Genomic DNA, 22,171 nt, shown 5'->3' with positions numbered 1-22,171 from the left:
TCAGGCTAACAACATCAACTACTATCCTAGGCCTTATGCATGGCTCAGGACACTAGAATTGAAAACACTGGGAATTTTGAGAAGTCAAGCGTTTTCACTATGACAGTAGTCCAAGCCCCACTGGCTTCTGCTTGTTGGCAGCTGAACCTGAGGAAAAGACTTTCCATGCCTAGGGGACCCCCTTTCAAAATCTAGAGCAATGGGAGGGTCCACCCTTGGCTTTCCACTTCATGGGGTACCTGCAAGTTACTAAAGCTGGGTGGGGTAGGGCCTGGAATGCTCAAAGCCCCGGATTTGAGAGTTCCTTCAACACAGTGTTTCCTCAGCCTCACTTCTTTGGAGGTACCTCCACCCTTGGGGCATACTATCTTCCTTTTTTATAGCCCTGAGTTCTCTTCATGGAGCTCTGGCTGAAGATGGCCCTCTTCAAAGCCATCTACCTTAGCAGTCCACACCTCGGACTTGTATAGTTTTCATTTATAAAGTTCCACTTACAGAAGTCTCTCTCCAGGGCTCACACAGAAGGGAAACATTCTACCACAGAGCCTCCCTCCCAGCATCTCTCCTTATGTCCCTGCTGAACACCACTTCATCAGCTGATTCCTGTTCTGAATTATCCTTATTGGTAAAGCGCTAAGCGGGGTTGTCACAGGGGAGTGCTTCAGTCCATTCAGGCTGGCTATAACAAAATGCCACAGCCTGGGTGGCATTTATTCCTCACAGGTCTGGGGTCTATAAGGTCAAGACCCAGGCCAGTTTTCCATCTGGTGAAGGCTTCTTCTGGATTCACAGCATCGCTTCACTGTGTTCTCAAGTCAAGGTACAGAGGAGCTCTCTGGGGGAATTAACCCACTTCAAGAGACCACCCGAGTGATAGAAACACCTCCCAAAGGCTCTTGCACAGAGGTTTGGACTTAACATGAACTTGCTGAGGACACAAACATTCCACATGGAGCCAGAGAAGTGCCACAATGGCCCAATAAGTTGTCTGTGCCTGAGCTGACAGATGCATGCGGCCCATCAAGGATGGGATTTGGTCATGTATCACAGTGTTCATCTAGGGCCCGGGGAGCCCTCCAAAGCTGGTGTTTTGTGGGATGGTTCAGTTCCTACACTGCTGAGAGAGATCTAAACTGTGTCATCCAGGGCTGTGGTATGTAAGCCATATATATTATATACTCACCAAAACTTCAAAGTATAAATGGACAACTGCTTGTCCCAGAGGATTAGGCCAGGGGGAAAGTGTGACTCCTGGTGATTAGCTCACCTGCACTGCTGAGGCCAGGTGTGAAGAGGGGCCATCTGTTCACTCACTTCCTCATTCAAACACACTCTTTAGGACCCAGTAAATAGCAGGTGTTGAGTGGGGTGTAGGGGCGGCACCCAGTGGGCATGGTGTCTGATGCCAAGGTGTGAAACAGGCCCCAGGCTATTGCAGAGGGTTGCTGGGATCCTGTCTTAAGGTGTGGGGGGGGGGGGCTCACCTCTCCCTAGGGGAGCTGGGCATTTTGCCTGGGATTTGCAGTCATCAGTGACAGAAACTGACACAATCCGACACAAATGAAGAAAGAAGTGTGTGTGGAGGAGGGAGATGGGGGAGGTTGTATGAAGAGCCAGCTGGGCCACAGAGAGACCACACACATTATTGGGCAAGTGGGAGGAAACAGAGGGACAAGTCTAGAGATTCAGTATGAGAACTCATGACTGGTCAGCCATCTATCATTTTGAATGTATCTGTCATCTGCACAGGTCTCGGGGGCCACTCTTCCCTAGCCATACAGTTGATCTGACTCAGCTAGAGTATGTACCTGCAGGGTCATCACGACTCAATGTGGTAGTCATTCACCCACAGGTGCAGTGACCCTGGATGTTGGCTTTGCTAGAAGCCCTGGCTCCTCTCTCCAGGAGCCTCCCCCAAACTGCTTGGGCTCCCTCACAAAATGGCTGCTTCCCAAACCAAACAGCCACAAAGATCAGGGCCTGGTCTAGCGCACAGTTTGTTGGCGGCCGGCCTCCAGAGCCACACCCTGTTACACCCTCCACATTCTATCGGCTCTTCTCAGAAGACCACAGCCACATGAACGGTCAAGAGTAAGACAGCTGACCACACGTAATTAAACACTACAAGGAGCAAATGAGAGAGCAAAGAGCTGTGTTACTGCAGACAGGACAGGTGGCCAGAAAGACAGGCAAGGAGGGTGTACACAGTCCCACAGCTGAGCGGACACCAGTCAGAAAGGACCTGCAAGGAAGCCTCGCCTCACCACACACCACCTCAGAATGCCACCTCGTTATTGTCGTGTTGGGAGATCTGACTGCGGCAGGCTCTGGGGGACTGCTGAGTGATATCCATGAGGAAAGCCGGGAGTCTAGGAAGATATTCCAGAAGACGTTGGTCTGCTTCCCAGGGACACAAGCAAAGACACACAAAAGTGTCCAATGAGAGATACCCTTCACAGAGGCCTGCATGATCCCTGGCAGATGTCACTTGTGCAACACCCCAAAGCACACAGCTCATTAAAACTCCTAGGAAGAACCCTTGATGGATACCAGTAGCAACAGAGTCCTCGGAATTCATATGTTGTAGCCTTATGCCCCACCCCAGGCCTTCAGAATGTGCTTGCATTTAGAGACAGATTTCTAGAGAGGTGCCTGAGGTAAAATATGCCCTTATAGGTCAGTCCTAATCCAGTGTGCCTGGTGTCCTTGTCTCCTATCCACAGGCCAAGGAGAGTGGCTTCTGGAGGAGCCAACCCTCCCAGCACCTTAACTTTGGACTTGTCGTGTCCAGAACTGTGGACTGATACATTTCTATTGTTTAAGCTACCTTGTTCACAGCACTTTGCTGTGGCCACATGTGCAGGGCCACTTCTGCAGGCTCAGATAGAAGGTTGTATCCCTTCCAACCTGAAAGCTGTCAATGATTATTATTAAGGGAGATCTTAAAGCATGAGATAAATGACAGAAAAAGAAGAAGAAAAAAAGCTTATTTTGGTTAAGATGGACTGGACAGACAAATAGAAATATGCATTGCTAGCTACCACAGACAGGTACTGGAAGGATGGACAGATGGACAGTCAGATGGATATGGGTGATAGATGACTGATAGATAGATGATAGATGATCAATAGGTGATAAGTAGGAGAGAGACTTGTGAATGGCTTTAAATGCCCCAATAAGGAGTTTGGATTTCAAACGGTCAACCTTGAGGAGTCCTATAGAGGTAGGTTCCTTTCTTGCTTGAAAGAATTTTAATTTCTCCTACCCTGGCCCCCATCTACCCCACAAATCTACACCTCATGGTCCCACAAACTCTTCCTACAAGGATGTCCCCCTGGCAGCCTCACTCCCACGCTATCAATGCCTGTGTCCACCTTATCCATCTGGGCTCACCTTTCAGCCCTCAGCTCAGACATCACCATTCCCAGGAAATGCATCCCTGACCTCCCAAGGTAATTTCTGCCTCTCCACTCTGGTGATCCCTCATAACCATGCACATGGGACACTAAGGCAGGGGCAGAGATCAGCAGGGTTCATGTGAGGGTATCTGGCGTGGAATTCTTTTGGAGGGGCAGGGTTATATGGGGTCTATGTAGCCCTAGCTAACCTGGAACTACACAGACCAGACTGGCCTCAAATTCACAGAGATCCTCCTGCCTGTGCGTCCAGAGTGCACCTCACTGGGTATTATTCCGTGTACCCCCATTTTACAGAGAGGGAAATGGAGGTGTGGTCACTTGCCTAGCAGCTTGAGTTTCATGAGGAGCAAAACTGGAGTTTAAATGTAGGCAGGCCATCTGACCACAAGGCTGGCCACCACATTTAGTAACCGGGACCACCAGGGCAGGGACAGCTGGCCTGATCACTTCTGATTACACACCGTGCTTTAGGAGGTTGAGTTTGAGCCATCTGTGCAACCTGGCAGTTCTGGGCTCCTTAGAGGAAGGGCCCCTGCAGTGCAGAGGGGAAGCGAGGGGAGGCGGGGTCTGCAGAAGCTGCAAGTTGAGCGTCATTCCCTAGGTCTGGGATGGTGGTGCAGCAGGCTATGGGACTTTAGTGTCCTTCAGGCAGGATAGCCAGCACACGGTCAGAGTTTGTGCCTGGCAGTGTCTGGACTCCTCTCCTGAGCCCAGAAGACAGTTGCCTACTGCCCATGGAACAGGACACACCCCCAAGAGCCATGGTAGCCCTGACCCTAACACAGCAGGGCCATTGTCCTCCAGGACATTGGCTGAATGGCCCCTTGTGGCAGAACAAAGGCTGCACACAGGCTCAGGCTGGGCAGTGTGGGATGTCTCTCACCAGGAACAGGGTCCTCGTCCTCTGCTGGGGGCCTGAGGCTGCTCTATGCTGAGGGCAGAATACGCAGGTGATCCCATAGGGTGAATCTGGGCAACTTGGTGAAACTCAAAATAAAAATAAGAAAGTTTGCCGGGCGGTGGTGGCACACGCCTTTAATCACAGCACTCGGGAGGCAGAGGCAGGTGGATCTCTTTGAGTTCGAGGCCAGCCTGGGCTACAGAGCGAGATCCAGGAAAGGCACAAAGCTACACAGAGAAACCCTGTCTCGGAAAAGAAAAGAAAGGAAGGAAGGGAGGGAGGGAAGGAAGGAAGGAAGGAAGGAAGGAAGGAAGGAAGGAAGGAAGGAAGGAAGAAAAAGCCGGGGTATGACCCAGTGGTAGACCACTCGCCTAGCACATGTGGAGAAAAGGTATAGGTGAGTGTCCCTTCTCCCTATCCCATGTCCTCACCCCTGGTTTCTTAAATGCCATAATCTTGAGGGTTCATGTCTCAGGATATCATTGTTTGGTCGCTGGATTCAGTGAAGAGCAGAGTTGGTTCCTTCAATACAGATGTACTGCAGGGGACCATGTTGGGCAGTGGTTCTCAACCTTCCTAATGCTGCGACCCTTTAATACATGTTGTGGTAACCCCCAGCCATAAATTATTTTGTTGCTACTTCATAGCTGTAATTTTGCTACTGTTATGAATCATAATGTAAATATCTGATGTGTGACCCTCTCAAAGGGTTCATGGCCCACAGGTTGAGAACCACTGATGTAGGGGGAAGTGTGGCCATGTGGAGTCCACAACACTGGATGGGAAGGGGCCTGTTCCAAGCCACGACTCCTTAAACTTCCTTCCTAGAACTCCAGCTCCAAGAGAATTTCAAGACAGGACAGCATAGCCAGATCGGCCTCCACATGCTTAGCGCAGGGTCCTGAAGACTGTCCAGCTATGTACCATGAGATCAGCCCTGCAGCCAAGCCTGGAAAACCACATGACCTCAGGCTAAGTTAGAAAAGCAGCTTCAATGTTGTTTCTATAATGAGATTACTGTTGATATTAAGAACAGACCCAGGTATTAAGACAGACTGGAGACTCACAAGCTGCAGGCATGGGCAGCCCCTACACCCATTTCATCTGCCAGTTCCTACCTTCCACACCTGCTACCCTTTCCACAGAACCTCAGCACATCACCTGGCAACACCACTCACTTCCCAAGGTCCGGAACACCTCTCAACAAAATGTCCCTTAGCTCCTGGAGCTTTAAGAACAAAACCAAAAAGCTAGAGGGGGAAGCAAGAGCCAGGAGCCAGTGTGGGAATACACTAGAACTTGCTTTCAGGGAGGAAAGGCATGATAGTACCAGCCGTGCCTGATCAGCCCAGCAAAGGAAACTCAGGAGCCAGGTGTGATGGCAGCCCCTGTACCCCCAGAGACACAGGCAGGAGGGTCAAGAATTTGAGGTCAGCCTCCACTACACCATGGAGGCTAACCTGGGCTACATGAGGCAGGGCAGGCCTAGACAAGGGTTTAGGGGAACTAGAGTGGGGACTGTCTCCCCTAAATGTAATTGTAGTGTCCACATGGCACTTTACTCATTGGGCATCATGACACCCCGAGATACCAGGGACACTGAGGCCCAGAGAGGCTGAGAGATCTGAAGGACACGACCCTGCCTCTGCCTGTTCTCCTCCTACCTCTTAGAGGGAGGCCGTGGAGCCTGGGGAGGCTCACTGAGCCTTTCCAAACAGAAGCGAGGGGAACACAAATCCAGCAAAGACCGGCCCTTCCTGGACTGCATGTAAGCACCGCTAACCCCTCACCTAAACTCAGTTTCCCCATAGGTGGGGGTGAGACTTTGGCTGGCCAGTCTGATGAGAGTTTTGAAGGCAACTCTGGCTTCAGGCATATCTCATTTGTAGATCTATTAGGAGGGGGCCCCTGAGCTCCAGTCCCTGGTGGGCTGAGAACTATTTTCCCAGTGGCAAGCTAAACAAGAAAGAAACATCAACAGCAGTACACTCCTCATGGCTACTGATCTAAGCAGCAGCCAGGACCATGGAGGGAAATCCAGGGCCAGGCAGCCCTGATGGGAGCGGCATCAGAGACAGGGGAGGGCTCCCGAAAGAACCTGGTGAAAACCCCTCCCAGTTTTCCTACCTTCAGTCTCCTGAGTACTAAAGGGTTCCTCCTGGGTTTCCTGACAGAAGGCTGGGGTAGACATCAGGCCTAGACATCTCCACCCTGCCACCAACAATGCAGGCTTAACACTCGCCCCCACCCAGGGTGCCAAGATGGCTATCAGAAACCCCACGGCTTCTGTACTCTGCCAAGAGGGGTCCCCTCCCTAGGTACTTTATCTTGCACCCATTCTCCAGAACTAATTCCTGCTACCATTCTGGAAGCTGCTAGAAGATGACATTACCCTTGGACCAATCAGAGCAACCAGTGCCTGAGATCTCTTTCTAGGAAGCACAGATAGGGGAGGGGAGGTTGGATGTTGGAGGACTCAGCCTAGACACTGGACATTCGATGGGCGTGCTAGACTCACACAGGCCAGACCCCTGCTCACCCGAGCCTCTTGATTCCTTCAACTCTAAAGCCAGTACATTCCTGGAAAGAGAGACAACTCTAGCATCACACAGAACACATCGTTGCCAGTAAAGAGACACCTATGTCCAGGAATGATGGCTGAGGAATTAATTCCAGGAACCAGTAAGAGACCATGCTCCCTCAACCCCCTACCCTGTGGATCACAGAGTGACTAGTCACTTCTGGGACTGCCCCTAGGCTGAGCTCCTGTCCCCACAGCTGCATGCTGTGGACAGCCCAGAGGCTATGCTGACCAATGCACCAAGAGGAGGATGGATGGGTGGACTAGGTCTGGACAAGCCTGGACATGTCCATGTTATTCAAGCTAGAGCTGAGTCTTGGATCTGTCTCAAAACAGAGTCAAGCAGAATACTTTGGGAGATGTATGGCATACTTTACAATGTCTGAGAGACACTCCCCAGTACCCCATCCTGGAGCACTCCCCCTTTCTTAGGCCCAGGTCCCTCCACTGTCCCAATAGCTTCTACTTCATTACTTACCCCCACTTTATCCCCATCCTAGAGGCCCCCTTTCTTGGGTTCAAGTTCCCCCCCACTGAAAGCTTTATTTCTCTTCTTATTCCCATTTCCCAGTTCTCTGGGCCCTGCACCCACAACCAAGGATCACACCAACTCTCAACAGAGCTGAGTTCAATCAAAAAACACTCACTGAAGAAAACCACCCAAGCTATTCTAATTCACATCAAGGATTGTGTATGTGTGTGTGTGGGGGGGGTGTTATGGAGCAGCTGAATACTCGGGGTCTTGTGGTCCTCCCCACCTCTCTACTGAGGGTATAAACAGTCAACAGACCCAGCTGGAATGATCTTTGCAAGTGGGCACAGCTGAATGCCACAAGATGGCAGTTGTTTGGCTCAGAGGATAGTCCTGTACAATGAAGGATAAGGAAAATATGCCCAGAGAAAGGAAATAAAACTTTTGGTTCTGACTTTAGACTCAGAGAACACTAAATGAGAAGGGCACTTGCAGGTCAGTGAATTTGCCTTTTCTTCACTAGATGAGAGGATGGAGCTGAGACTTCACAATGATGGCTAATTAGCAAGTGGCAACATGGCTGTCAAAGCCTTTTTCTCCTCCAAACAGTTGAGGTCTCTGTGCCAGCATGAAGCTATGAGTTTTCATCTCAGAGACTCATGAGTCAGACTGACCCAAAGAAAAGGAGTCATGGTACCAGGTCATCTGGAGAGGGGTCTCAGTACAACGTACCCTGGCCAAGGGGTCTGGGACCCAGGTATTCTGAGAAGAGAGACCTCCAGAATTAGGGGAAAAACTGGATATAGGAGCTATGAAGATGTTCCAGTCAATAAAGTGGCTGCCATACAAGCATGAGGGTCTGGGTTCAATTTCCAGAAGCTACATAGAAGCTGGGTGCAGCAGCACACACCAGCATTAGGGAGGTAATGATTGATGGGTGGATCCCTGCAGCTCACTGGCAAGTCAGCCAAGCCTAACAATAAGCTCCAGGTTCAACGGAAAATCCTATCCTGCCCCTCTCAAAAGAAATAAATATGGGGCTGGAGCAATAACTCATCAGTTAAGAGTACTTGTGGTGCTTCCAGAGGATCTAGGTTCAATTTCCAGAACCCATATAGGGTTCAGAACCATGTGTAACTGCAGTTCCAGAGGATCCAATGCCCTCTTCTTACGTCTTTGGGCAACAGGCACACCCTTGGGTAGCAAAACAGCTGAGACATTGCTGGCATTATTGAGTGAAGTGTCTCTATGTGGGCAGATCATCCATTCCAAAAGCGAGGAAAGAGATCATAGTGAGGAAATACTAGATCAAAGCAAGACTGAAAATCAGAAGAGCCAACTCCAAATTCTGAATCTCCCGTCCAATGTCAAAGTGCTCTTCAGATCTCCAACTCCTTCCTGTTGTGGAATATTATTTTAAAATGTGTTATATTTGTTTATGTTGTGGAACATTTGTTTTTTGAGGCAAGGTTTCCCTATGTAACAGTCCTGGCACTCGCTTTGTAGCCCAGGCTGGCCTCAAACTCACTGAGATCCACGTGCTTCTGCCTCCCAAATGCAGGGATTAAGGGCGTGCACCACGACTACCAGGCAGAATATTTGTTTTAATGAACAAAGATGTGTTGTATTCTTTTATGTTGCATTTGTTTAACTCGGTGAAGCTGTGTTACTGTGCCCGTCTAAAACACCTGTTTGGTCTAATAAAGAGCTGAGCGGCCAATAGCAAGGCAGGAGAAAAGACAGGCATGGCTGGCAGGCAGAGGGAATAAAAAGAGAAGGAGCAGTCTGAGAAGAGAGGGATCAAGGAGTAAGAGAACAAAGAGAGGATGATGCTAGGGGTCAATCACACGGCCACACAGCCACACAGCCACACGACCACATGACCACACAGCCACACGGCCACACAGCCAGCCACCATGAAGTAAGAGTGAAAGCGAGATATACAGAAGTAAGAAAAGAAGCAAAAGGTAGACGGGATCATTTAAGTTAAGGGAAGCTGACTGACTAAAAAGAAGCCAAGCTAAAGCCAGGCATTCATAAGTAATAATAAGCCTCAGTGTGTGATTTATTTGGGAGCAAGGTGGCAGGCCCCCCAAAAGGGTAAAGAGTTAAAAAAAAAAAAAAAAAAAAACAACCAACACCACCTTCCAGCTTTGTTGACTGTAACACTTTTCTCTCTTGAGGTGGTTCCACACCCAGCCTGCAGTTTCCCTCAGCAGGTATCCCATGACTCTAACATCTCCAACATCTTGAGGTTTCCAAGGCAACCCAGACTTCACATTGAAAGCTTCATGCAATGACCTATCTGGGCCTCCTACTTAGGGACACCCCTGACACACACCTGGCCTCAGTAACTTCCCTTAGTCACGGAGGGAGGTCCCACAACCCTTTGACTCTAAAGCCAGGACCAGTGAAAGCTGCCAAGTTCTGCAGTTGATGGGGCTGGAACTTGGTCTCCTCATTCAGTTACATTTGTATCAGCTTTCTGTTACTGTTTCCCTCAGTGCTTAAGCTTTTCTTTAATTCCTTTTCACAAGTGGGAACCTTAGCAGTGTGGGGAGTCGCCCTGAGGTTATCACTTCCTTTATTCCATTTAGCATCAGGCTTTTCATCTCCTTGGACACTTCACTGAGTGCCATTCCACTTCCTGGTACTTCTTTTCTCCTCAAACTCTCCATTTTGTATTTCTCTTTGTCCAGCTTGCCTCTTTTCGTGGTAGAGCTGCATAAGAGTGATTACTAATAACCACATGACAGAGTCCCTACTAGCTGTCTTGAAATCTCCTCTGCCAACACCATTAATCCAAAAACTCTTCAACTTAGCTTCAGGCAGACTTTTAGGACAAGGGCAAAAAACAGCCACATTTCTTTGCCAGACTATCCCAAGAATGGTCATTAGGCCACTTACTAATAATGCTCTTCCCCTTTGAAACCTCTTGAGCTGGGCCCCCACAGTTCATACTGCCCTCATCATTGTTTTCCATGTTCCTAATAGGATGGACCAGTAAGCCCTGCTTAAAGTGTTCAACCACTTTTCTAGTCCAAAGCCCCAAAGTCCTTCCTATTCCTCCAACAAACAGCATGGTGAAGCCTGTCCCAGCAATACTCTACTCCCTTGTACCCACCTCTGACTTAGTCAGTGTTCTGTTGCTATGAAGAGACACCATGACCACGACAACTCTTATAAGAAAGGCCATTTAACAGGGCCTTGCTTACAATTTCAAAGGCTGACTTATCTATTATCGTCGAGGTGGATCATGGCAGGAATGTTGCTGGAGAAGTAAATGAGAGCTACATCCTGATCTGCAGGCAGAGATTGAGAAGGGTCTGGCATGGGCTTTTGAAACCTCTACACCCACCCTCAGTGACACACCTCCTAATCCTTCTAATCCTGTTACACAGTTCTACTCCTGGGTGACTAAGCATTCAAATACAGGAGCCTATGGGGGCCATTCTCTTTCAAACCAGCACAGCATGAATGGCTAACAGAACTCTGACTGTTCTGAGGATATTTAGGACTTGCTAGGAGACTCTGCAACTTAGGCAGGGCTCTCACTAGCAAAGATGACACTGGACTTGGGATTCAAGGGTTTAGTAGAAGTTGGTCTTGAGAAGTGGTGGTGGTGGTGGTGGTGGTGGTGCTGGTGCTGGTGCTAGTGGGTTCCAGAGAGAAGACAGAAACAGTGCAGTGCCCCAGAGTCAGGAAGAAAATGGCAAGCTTAAGGAATAGCAGCATGTCTAAGTAAGCAAGGATCTACCTCCAGGCAAGATGGGAAGGCATACACCTGGGTTTTTACAAAGTGAATCTCAACATCCACTATGAGGACAGGAAGCTAGGTGATTTATTAAATGCCTCCAGGAAGCCTAATCCTTCCTGTGAGCACTTTAAACATTCAGGACCACTGTCATCTCCACAATCCTGAGACAGAGGTCACTGTGACTTTTCCCTTTACAGAGCAGCCAAATGAAGCCCAGGGGGTTTTAATGACTCATGGAGAAACTCAGCAGCTGGTGAGCCAGAAACAGAACCTGAACACAAGTCAATCTGCCAGCTGACAAATCCGTGCCTGACCTTGAACTCAGAACATAAATCAGAACTCCATAGTGTGACTGGGGTTTGTGTGTTGGGGGGGGGGGGGTGTCTTGTCTTCGTTTAAGAAGGCCACAGTTCTCATCCCCTTTCAGTTAGAGTCTAACTGGACCCACACACTGCTCGATACCCAGAGCTCCTGATGAGATTTCCACCAGGCCCTACAAGAAGCCCTGGGACACAACAAATGCTCAGTACATTTCACCATCTCACCCCATTTTCATAGCCTGAAGTCTTAGGGGGAGGGTCTTGTTCCCTCCCACTGTACGGATACAAGAAACTGAGGCACATGAGAAGAGACCCCCCCCCCCCTTACAGGTCACAGAGCTCATTGCTAGAACACAGGATGGACAAGGGCAGGGACCTCCATCCAGCCCCAGGTTGGAATATGAAGGTTCAGGGGATCACAGCAGCAGCAACAATTGCTGAACCATGACGGTTCTTCCTCCTTCTGCGGACCTTCCCCAGGTGGTTTTATTAAGGAAGAGGAAGTAGGATGCGGATGGGAGCAACACTTTGAACTGTCCCCCAGTGAGGTGGGCACCGTGCATTTTGTGTTTGTTACACCTAAGCTCTGAGGCCCGCTGGCTCATCCCCAGTGTACAGGTGAAAAAAACTGAGGCTTTCCCCCCAAGAAAGCCCGACCAACACTGGCCCTGCGCACGACTCCCTGCCAAGAAGCCCCGAAGCCCGCCAGCCACTCAGGCTGCCTTCTGCCGCTAAGCAGGCTGTGAGCAGATCATCTTCACGAAGTGCGACCCTCCTCCGCATCACCCAGCGGGCGACAAAGGACTGAGTTCTGAGCCAGGGGCCTCCCAAAGCCGAGTTAGGGCAGTGCAGCCACCCAGCCCGGGCTTAGCAGCCCTGAGCCCTCCCCACCCCCCACCCCCCGCACATCCCGCGGCAACGCGTGACTCAGCGGTTCTCCCGGCAGCGCTGAGCGCCGCCCTCAGCATCCATCCACACGCCCGGGTCGCACACCTAGCCTCTGCCTCCCGGGTCCGCGCACCCGCCGGGAGTCGCCGCGCCCGCCTCATTTCCGGCAGAGCTCAGCACCAGGGAGGCTGGGCCCACGCAGGTTCCTTGGAGCAGGCACCCACGCACACCGGCCCCCGGGACTCAGTGCCAGGGCCCCTCCCACCCGGGGCAGCCACCTGCTTAAGTCCTAGACACCTCTGGGCCAGGCCCGCAGCCCCCGAGCGGGAGGCATCTACACTGCCTGGGAAGGTCTCCAGCACCAGGGTCCCCGTGGGGCGCTGTAGCCAGGTCTCGCTCTCGCACTGGAGCGGATTCACTCCTCCGGCCCTTGGCTGCCAGCTCGAGCTGTCCCCACCGTTCCTGCGGCCAGGCCAGGCCTGGGGACCCCGGAAGTTACTGTCACATTAGCAAAGGGCACCGATCCTCTGCATCCCACCAGCCTTTGGTGGGGACTGACGCACAGGGCCAACTTAGGGGGTTTTAAACGCTGAGCCTATTTGGGGTAGCATGCCCCACTTTTTCGGAAAACCATGAAGGTCTAGCTCAGCTCCTGTCTCAGTAGCACTACCCAGGAATAAAACAGTAGCCGGAACGAGCCTCCTTCCCCCTCCCACGCAGGGGATCCGCCTCTGGAGGCCAGGGAGGTGCCAGGGCAGCTGAACCCTGGAGGATCTGGCAATGGAATTTTTCCCCCTGGGTCCCTCTCCAGAGAGTGGGCAATCTAGAAATTTCTGCGGGTTCTGATCAGGCTGAAAGGGCAAATGAAGGATTTTTAAGCCTTTCCACGTCCCGGAGATTGCCACAGCAAATTTGCTGCAGGCTTGGGCTTTGTAAATGATAGTCAGGGCCCGATCCAGTGCCACTCGGCGGAGGAAGGACAGCTGCGTTCCCGAGGGCGACACGGAGGAGGGCGCTGGGCAGCGGTCGGAGCCCCCCGGGTCCCTCCCTCCCGGCCCGGGGTCGGGGTGGGGTTGGGGGGACACGACACACAGCGCGCGGTCCAAACCTTCGGAGGGCATTCGGTGCGACGGCATCCCCACGCCGCGGCCGGCCGGAGGGGGTCTCAGACAACACGTACGTTACCTTCTGTCACATAGCTGTGGTCCCGCAGGAAGCTGTGGTTAATTTTCCGCGTGTCCGTGTCCTCGCCCATTGAAGGCCGCGCCCGGTGCCCTGGGCATGCCCCGCCACCTCACACCGATGCAATCCGCAGAGGTCGCGCCGGGCGCGCGGGCCATGCCGCCGCAGCCTAGCAGGGTCGCGGGCCGCCGGGGCCCGAGAGGGCGGGCATCGCGGCCGGGTGGCCGGGGACAGGCGGGCGCCGCGCTCAGGCGAGCGTGCGGCGGGCAGGCGGTGGCCGCAGCGTGGGGCGGGCCGGGGCCGGGGCGCGCATCCCGGCCGCTCGGTTCGCGCTGCGTCCGGGCGCCTGGCGGTGGCGGCAGCGGCGGTAAGGGGACGCGCGCAGCGCTGAGCTCGGCTGCGCCGTGGCGGGGCCGTGTCGCAGGCCCCTCCCTCCGCCGCGCGCCTCCCCGCCCCCGGCCGCGCAGCTACCGCGCAGGTGGAGCTGCTGCACCGAGCTCCGGCCCACAGCGGTCACCTCTGAGCCCGGGACGCCACCCAGGAGGAACACCTATCCTGAGTGGAGGCCACCTAGGTGGCCAGGTGTTCCAGTTAGGGACAAGGAGGCTGGAGGAGCGACTTGAGCGGGGAGGGAGGTGGAGAGCGCGAGGATGTCTCGGCCCTGTGTTAAGAAGATGTAGGTTGGTCTGACAATTGCGGGGGGCGGGGGAGGCTGCCCAGCGCGCCTTTGGGGAGCGGGAGGTCAGTACCCCACGAGGCAGAGCTGGATAATTCGGCTGGGGGTGAGTTGCCACCGGTTCTCTTCCTACTCACAGGTGAGATGTGGCTACGGACACCTGCATGGGAGCACTCAGGCAGGCTGGCTGCGTTTCATCCCTGGAGCCTGGCTGCCAAGCTAGGGTTTCTGCCCCCTCTCCTTTCCTTCCCTCCTCCCGTCCCTCTCTCGTCTTCCTCCCCTCCAGGACTCCTCCCCTCTCCCTTTTTCTCTTTTTCCTTCCCCCTTTTCACCCTTTCAGCACTTCCGGCCTCTCTCTCCCCCTTTCCCTTTCTTTTCAGTACTTTCTTCTTTCCCTCCTTTTACGTTCCCTTCCCCTTTCCTGCTTTCCCCCTCCCTTCCTTAGCCATCCGGGTATTTCCAGCACCCTGCAGGAGCCAGGTATATACAGGGCCGTGTTGGGGCGGGGGGGGGGGGTCCTCCTCTTTTACTAAGTTGCCACCTCTTCCAGCTGACTCCCACCCTGAGGAATCTGGAGTCCTCTGGGAGGGATCCACGGGCTTCAGGAGTCTTGATCTTTAGTCTGCCCGAGTTCTCCGTGAGTTCTCCTGTGACAGGACAGCAGCTTAGCCTCCCTTGGGAGAGGTGAGGCTCTGGGGTTAGCAGGGGGAGGGGCCTGGAGGCCTAGGTGTTAGACGCAAGCTGGGGTTGGGTGGCTCTGAGGCTGCTTTCCCTTCCATGGAGCTGGCCTATGGGACTCTGGGCACCCTCCTCCACAGTGCAGTCCAGAGGGTGTTGGAGGGGAGAGGGTGGGATGGAGGGACTCTGGTTTCCTGCTGGAGAGTGAAGGCATCCAGAGCTAGAACTGATTTCCGCAGAAAGGCCTGCTGAGGACCTGTAAAGTTGAACAAGTGTCCTGCAGGGTATTGGGGGGAAAGTCTAGACACCCCCAGAGACCTGAGGCTTGGCTAGCGCTTGCTTGCTGAATAACCAAGGGCAAGTCCTCTGACATACCCCAGCCTGGGCTTTCCTTCTGTGGAACAGACCCACCACTGTCTACCTCCTGGCTGGGGTGCAGATTTTCAGGGCCAAAACATTCAGGTAAAGCTCACTCCCTACAGGAAGGTGACTAGCTAACACATGGTCTCTTTCTGGCCTGGCATGCTCTCCCATCTCCAACACCTGCTGCTCTACTTAGATACCTTCTCCACATCCTTACCCCAACATCCCACTCTGAAGCCTGGCCTCATCTTACCATCATGATGAGCAGCACCCCTCTCCATGTGTCCCATCCCTATCCCCTGGTCTTAAAGGGATCCCACACCTACCTTCTTATCTGTCCATCCAGCTTTACCTGCTTGATGCCCTGGACCTCACAGAGAACAGCCAGCTATGACCTAATGCCACAATCATAACTCTGAGCCATGTCAAGGATCCCAGATCCCATGGGCTCCAAGCTGTCATCAGGCCCTCTGCATCTGCAGTATCCTATTTTCCTCAGGGCTCGCCTGCACTGCCTTAGTGTGGTGAGAATTTTTACCCTGGGGGGGTGGTGCTAGGCAACATCCACATCCCCCCTCCCAAGGTCCCAATGATAAAAAGTTGGAGTGCCCCTAAGTTCACCCTGGGAACTATCGGATGTATTAGGCTTAGTTATAGATCAGTGAGTGAGGGTGTGGGTGACTTTAAAGCAGCCACACTGCTTTACCCAGCAGAGATGATGGAGATCCATCCTTTCGTTCTTCTCTACCTATATAATCTAGCCCCTCCCTGAGAACCACTCCCCTTAAGGTCATATGCAACTAGAGCAGAAATGCATACAGCCAATTGGGAGGGGCAGTTGGATATGCCCGTGAGGGTCCTATAACTCTCCCAGCCCTCCTCCTAGGAGGAAAAGTCAGCAGTCAAGAAAACCAGGTGGGATGATGTTTTGGCAACAGGCCCAGCTGGACCCCTGATGATGGTGAGCTTGGTATGGAGGATAGTCCTGTACAATACTCTGATCCTCAGTCAGAGCCAGGCCTCCCCTTTGGGCCTCCTGCACCCCTCAAGCACAGAACCCACTGCCCCTCTTCTGTTCTGTGCAGGTCCAGCACTGCTTCTGGCAGAAGCATGGACCCCCGTGTACTCTCTCCATAGACTTCTGCCTTTCTGCATTCACAATGAATGTTGCTGGGCCCCTCCTGTGCAGCCATGGCCCCACAGTGGCTCATGAACAGCCCAGATAAACACTCTGCTTCAACGGGTCGTGATGATGAAGAGTCAGCTCGGGCTAAGCTAGAGATGTGCCTGCAAGGTCCATTGGCACCTCCATCTCTTCCATGTTACAGGGCAGCCTCCACTCCACATCCCCTTGAGCTCCAGCCTCTTCAGGGCTGACTCTAGAAGGCTCTACACAGATGCCTCCTCTTCCTCACCCCTCACTCACTGCTCCTTTTAAGAAACTGTCCAGTGTGTGTCCCAGTGAGTTTCCTGTGTCCCTCTGACATCCAGACCATGCACGGAGGGCCAGATATGTCCCTAATCCTGAGGCCTGAATCACAGAGGCCCGTTAGTGATATGGATAGTAGCTTTACCAGAAGAGACAGAAGAGCTTACTCAGTTCCTCTGACCTGTGACCTTTTAGGTCACAGGTCACCAGGTGAGAGATGTGGACTACTTCTAAACCAGGAAGAAAGCTCTCTCCACAGAAAAAGGTCACAGGTCACCAGGTGAGAGATGTGGACTACTTCTAAACCAGGAAGAAAGCTCTCTCCACAGAATCATGTTGGCCCAAATCTCCACCATGGACCTGTTCTTGGACTGCAACCTCCAGAGCTTTGAGAAAATACATTTCTGCTCCTGAAGGCATCCAGTCGACGGTATTTTGTTACAGTGACCAAGGTTGACAAATGTGCACACAGGCACATGTCCTCAGTGGACAAGCACAAGTGACTAAACAGAGTTACTGTGTCCTCCCTTCTGTAACCGGCCCCTCTGCCAGGAGGGGATACAGTTCCCCAGGCCTGTCCTATCCCACTCTCACCCTGACTGTCAGTGTCCTTAAGTCACCTGTTGAAATCCAGTCAGTATCAGGAAGAGGGTCTTTAAGAAGTGATGAGATTGGGACTGGAGAGGTGGCTCATCCGTTGAGAGCACTAACTGCTCTTCCAGAGGACCCAGGTTCAATTCCCAGCACCCACATAGCAGCTCACCCCGACCTGTGACTCCAGTTCCAGGGGACCTGCTCTCCTCTGCCCTGCACAGACACCTGCAAACACATGGTACACTTATAGAGAAGTGGGCACACACATGTACACATAAATATTTCTTTAAAAAATGGAAGCGATGGGGTAGGGAAGCAGGAGCCCTTGTGACGGGATTAGAGCCCTCGGAGAGAGAGCATGTGGCTTCTTTTCTGTTGAGTGAAGACAGCTAACCACAGACCAGGAAGCAGTCCTCACTGCACACCAGGGCTACTGGCGCTTTGCTCTCATCACAGCTGATCTCCAGAACTTCAAGAAAGGGCAGTGATGTTTAAGTGATTCAGTCCATAGTGGCTGTGTGCGTGCGTGCGTGCATGCGTGTGTGCGTGCATGTGTGCATGTGTGCACCAACATACTGGATCTTAATTCCAGGACCGTGCATACGCTGGATAAGCACTCTGCCACTGAGCTGTCCCCCTGTCCTTTGTGACGGCACAAACTGTTTTCATTTGCTTCTCTGTTGCTGTGAGAAAACATCCTGGCCAAAAGCAATTTAGGGAGGGATTTATTTCCTGCTTATAACTCCCAGGTCAAAATGAGCCAGAGGCCACAGAGGAGTGCTGCTTACTGGCCTGCTGTCACCTTAGTTCCTTACACAACTTAGACCCATCTGACTAGGGATGGCACTGCCCATAGTGGTCTGGGCCCTTTTACATCAATTAGCAACCAGAGTAATGCCCCATAGATGAGGCCACAGGCCATTTGACTCAGACAATTCATTTGAGGTTCTCTCTTCCCAAGTGACTGAGTTGTGTCAAGTGGACAACTGAAGCTAACCATGGCGGGTGGCTTTGTTACAGCATCCCATAGATGACTACAGGGTGACTTCTGACCACCTTTACTAGTTTGGGGACTTCCTATAAACAGACTTATGGGATCTGGCTGTGGCTGGAATTTTCTTTGGGGCGCCAACCTGCTCCCAAATAAAGACATGGAGACTTATTATGAATGCTCGGCCTTAGCTTAGGTTTGTTCCACTAGCTCTATTAACTTAATTTAACCTGTTTCTATTCATCTACATTTTGCCTTGGGGTTTTTTACCTTTCTTTCATTCTCTATGTCCTACTTTCCTGTTTCCTCTGTGTCTGGCTGGCCTCTAGCATCTCTTTTTCTTCCTTTCCCCTTCTGTCTTCCTCCAGCTTAGATTCCTCCTACTCCTTACACTTTCTGCCTGGAAGTCCTGCCTAGATTCCTGCCTAGCTATTGGCTGTTCAGCTTTTTATTAGATCAATCAGCTGCCTTAGGCAGGCAAGGTAAACAAATGCAACACATCTTGCATAGTTAAACAAATTTTCCAAAACATCTGACTGTCTCTTTTGTTGGATGTTATGTCTCTAAGACTCACTCAGGCTCTGGGGTCTGTAGCTGTGACTTATTTGTTCCTTGTTTGCTGCTGTGTGGTTTTCCATTACTGAACCATGCTGCAGACTGCCAAGTTTTAATGGATGTGCAGGGTGGCTGTTAGTTTAAAAGCTGTCAGGTCTCCTAGGTTTCAGCACTTGCATGGTTTGTGGGTGTTTCCCTCCGTTGTGGATGCTGAACATTAAGAAGTATGTTCCTGTTGCCCAGCCTCCTTCAGAAAGCTGTTGTCCTGGCTTGTGGAGTCAGCTACTCACTGTTCCCACTGCTGAGTCCAGCACCCTCTGGCCTGGCCCTCATACCAGTGAGGATGGCCTGGGTCATCAACTCTGTATCTCATGCCTCCCCAGCCTTCCCTCATCCTCCTCTAGACAGCTTTATAGTCCTCCAGACTCCAGGACTCTCCTCCCTACTTCCTATACTCCAGGCTCCCAGTTTCCAAGTGCTAGGACTAAATTCTGGAGTCTCATCATGTACACCCCAATTGCACCTCTCTGTGTTCCTCATTTGCTCCTCCACTAGATACTGGCAACTTCTGTGACAAGGTGGACCCCTCAGACTCTGCATTTGCACAGTCTAGTCATTGTCTAGCCTGCTATCTCCAAATTCCCTCTCTTCCTCTTCTCCATTCAAAATCTGCAGGCTAAATGACCCCTCCAGTAACAGCCAGTGGGCCTCAGGGAAATCCTTGACCAGCCCTGAACCTCACATCACACTTCTTGCCCCTTGTAGAAGTGCACAGCCTATCACTTCTTGAGTTAGGTGTGGCTGTGAGACATGCTTTGGACCAAGGAATGTGAAGCATCCAGAGTGTGTTCTGAGCTGGCACTCTAAAGCCTCTGTGTGCTTTATTAGTCTTTTTTTTTTTTTTTCATGTCCAGGAATCTTAGGGAAAGTACTCATCTAGGTAAAGCCTCCATTGGACCCTCAGTGACTACAGATACCAAGGCCCCTGATCCCATGTGTAGGCTTAGCAAGTACAAATCTGTGCTGTGTGGAGTCACTAAGTACTGGGGGCTGTTTGTTTCTGCAGCACATCTTTACCTGTCCTGACTACTATATCCTTGTGCCCCAGGTGGAGGCAAAGCATTCCCACATGCTTTCTCCTCCTATCCCTAGAATGGACCAAGTTACAATGTGCCAGGAGAAGTAGTTTACAAGCACCTCTTCGGCTTACCACAGACCATCAGGAAGAGATGATTTCAAGGACTAGGGACATAGCTTAGTGGGAGCTTCCCTAGCAATGTGCAAGGCCCTGGGTTTGATCCTCAGCATTGTAAGAAACAAAACAAAAGGAATTGGCTGCCAGTCTCACCCTTGCCATCTTCATCCAGAGCCTAGGCTGATGGGTCAGTGTCTGTTATGGCTCTTTTCACTCAAGACGTAAAACCAGAGCTGTGGAGATGGCTTGGTGGGTAAGAACACTTGCAGACCTGAATTCAACCCACCCTAGCCCAGTACCGATGTAAAAAAAAAAAAAACCACTAGGCATGGCTGTTCCCTGGCCTATAACCCTAGCACTATAGGGGCCAGAGACAGGAGGAGGATCACTGGGGCTTGCTGGCTGCCAGGCTAGTTCCAGGTTCAATAATAGATGATGGCTCAAGGGAATAGAGTTCTGATCCAGTGTCTCCTCTGGCCTCTGTGTGTACACAGGCATGCTCACCTGCACACCCATGTGTATACATGCCATATGCATACACCACACTCTCTCACATTCTTATGCACACTGAAAGGAGAGGGAAGAGAGAGAAAGGAGGGAGGGAGGGAATAGAGAAAGAGAGAGAGACTAAGACCTTTTTCATGCCTTCTGGTCATACCCCCTTTCTTCCCTTCTTCCCAAAGGCAAGCACTGTTCCTGAGCTAGCCCTTACACTAATCATGTCTATCCTTTAACATATGTACACACATTTGAATCATTTTGTGTAGTTTTAAAATTTACACAAACATTATCATATTGACTGCCCCATGTTGCAAATTGCTTTTTCCTCCTCTTCAGAGCTTCGTTTCTTCCAGTCCTACATAGTTTCCCCATTGATCTTGAGTGCAGAAAGGAAGCAATCAATGGTGTGTGTGTGTGTGTGTGTGTGTGTGTGTGTGTGTGTGTGTGTGTGTGCTGCACTTGCTCTAAGAACCTTCTTGACGGATCTGGTTGTGTTTACCCTGGCTGAGTCGGTGTTCAGTAGCATCATGGGAATGGCAGGAAATCAGCCACAGTGAAGAATTTACATCCCAGGAGCCAAAGCTACAAGTTTGAGCTTTTCTCTCCAGACAGAAGGTTGTTAAGTGTTTATCTGTGACCACAGTGTTTATCTGCTTCCACTCACCCTGATGGACCTCTAGCTTGTCTCCAAACTCTCAAGGCTGCAAACATTTTTTTTCTCACCCCTATCAATTAAATCCTATTATTTTCTTCATAACAAATATAGCAATCGTGGGGCTGGAAAAAAAAAAAAAAAAAAAAAAACCTTAGAAGTTAAGAGTACTTGTTACTCTTGTAGAGGACCCAGGTTTCATTCTCAGCACCCACACAGTGGATTCAACGCCCCCTCCTGGCTTCTGAGGGCACTGCACACACACATGGTATGCACGCATACATGCAGGTAACACCCATACATATAAAATAAAAATAAAGCATTTTAAATTATAGCAAGCATGTAGTTGGACATACTATGTGTCAGCTACTGTTTTAAACACTTTATAGCAAATTTGATCTTCCCAACTCTTCTCTGAGATAGATACTGTTCCTCTCTATATGAGGAAATTGGAGGGTCAGAGTGATTGGACAATTCACAAAAACCAGAAAGTAGTAGTGACCTGAAGCCAGGTGGTCTGGGATGGGGGACTGGGCTCTGGCCTGCTGAACCACTCCCCACCACCTACCCAGAAAGCTGGGACACGGGGTCTTAGAGTTTGCGGTAAGTCTCTATGGGGCTGTCGGCACTATGTGGAGGTTTCCCTTCTCACTCATTCTAATTGGTACTCTGTCCAACAGGAACACTGCACATTTCTCTGTTGTGCAGTATTGAATTACCACACTCCTAAGGGCTTGAGAGCGAGTCTCAGGTTCCCCTCCTTTTGCCCACTCTTCTCTTTTTTAGTGTTCGGTTGATAGGTTTGGTTTGAGCCAGGGTCTCCTGGAGTCCAAGCTGGCCTTGAACTCCAGATGTTCTGTCTGCTAAGTGCTGGGGTTCCAGTGTGCACCACCATGCCCAGTCTTTCTTCGGTTTTCTCTACGATCATCTTATCTGAAACCAAAGACAATTTTAACTTTCCCTTCCCATTCTTCAACACTTAGCTGTCTGTTCCAGTCAATCTCAAGATGACAAAGT

The 22,171-nt window shown here is 51.3% G+C and overlaps 1 protein-coding gene and 1 long non-coding RNA gene across 4 annotated transcripts in view; one reads left to right on the top strand and one right to left on the bottom strand.

Annotated features, from left to right (window-relative positions):
* Ppp2r2c (protein phosphatase 2 regulatory subunit Bgamma) overlaps positions 1–13,945 on the bottom strand; it is a 94,190-nt gene extending 80,245 nt beyond the window's left edge. Inside the window, exon 1 of one of the 2 annotated variants that reach the window (XM_036200810.1) lies at positions 13,447–13,945. In XM_036200810.1, coding sequence (XP_036056703.1) covers positions 13,447–13,474 — 28 coding nt within the window. In that variant the 5' untranslated portion in view covers positions 13,475–13,945. The remainder of the gene's footprint in view (positions 1–13,446) is intronic. The other variant, XM_036200809.1, reaches the window with a different exon arrangement.
* A 645-nt stretch (positions 13,946–14,590) lies between these two features.
* LOC118591765 lies at positions 14,591–17,384 on the top strand. 2 transcript variants are annotated; one of them, XR_004946017.1, is made up of 4 exons: positions 14,591–14,676; positions 14,747–14,880; positions 15,584–15,761; positions 16,323–17,384. It is a non-coding gene; the product is annotated as an uncharacterized LOC118591765 (long non-coding RNA). The 2 variants fall into 2 exon arrangements; XR_004946018.1 differs by lacking the exon at positions 15,584–15,761.
* The last annotated feature ends 4,787 nt before the right edge of the window (positions 17,385–22,171 follow it).

The sequence above is a fragment of the Onychomys torridus genome, chromosome 10, assembly GCF_903995425.1.
Source record: "Onychomys torridus chromosome 10, mOncTor1.1, whole genome shotgun sequence".
Lineage (NCBI taxonomy): Eukaryota > Metazoa > Chordata > Mammalia > Rodentia > Cricetidae > Onychomys > Onychomys torridus.
This window is presented reverse-complemented; position numbering and strand designations above follow the sequence as displayed.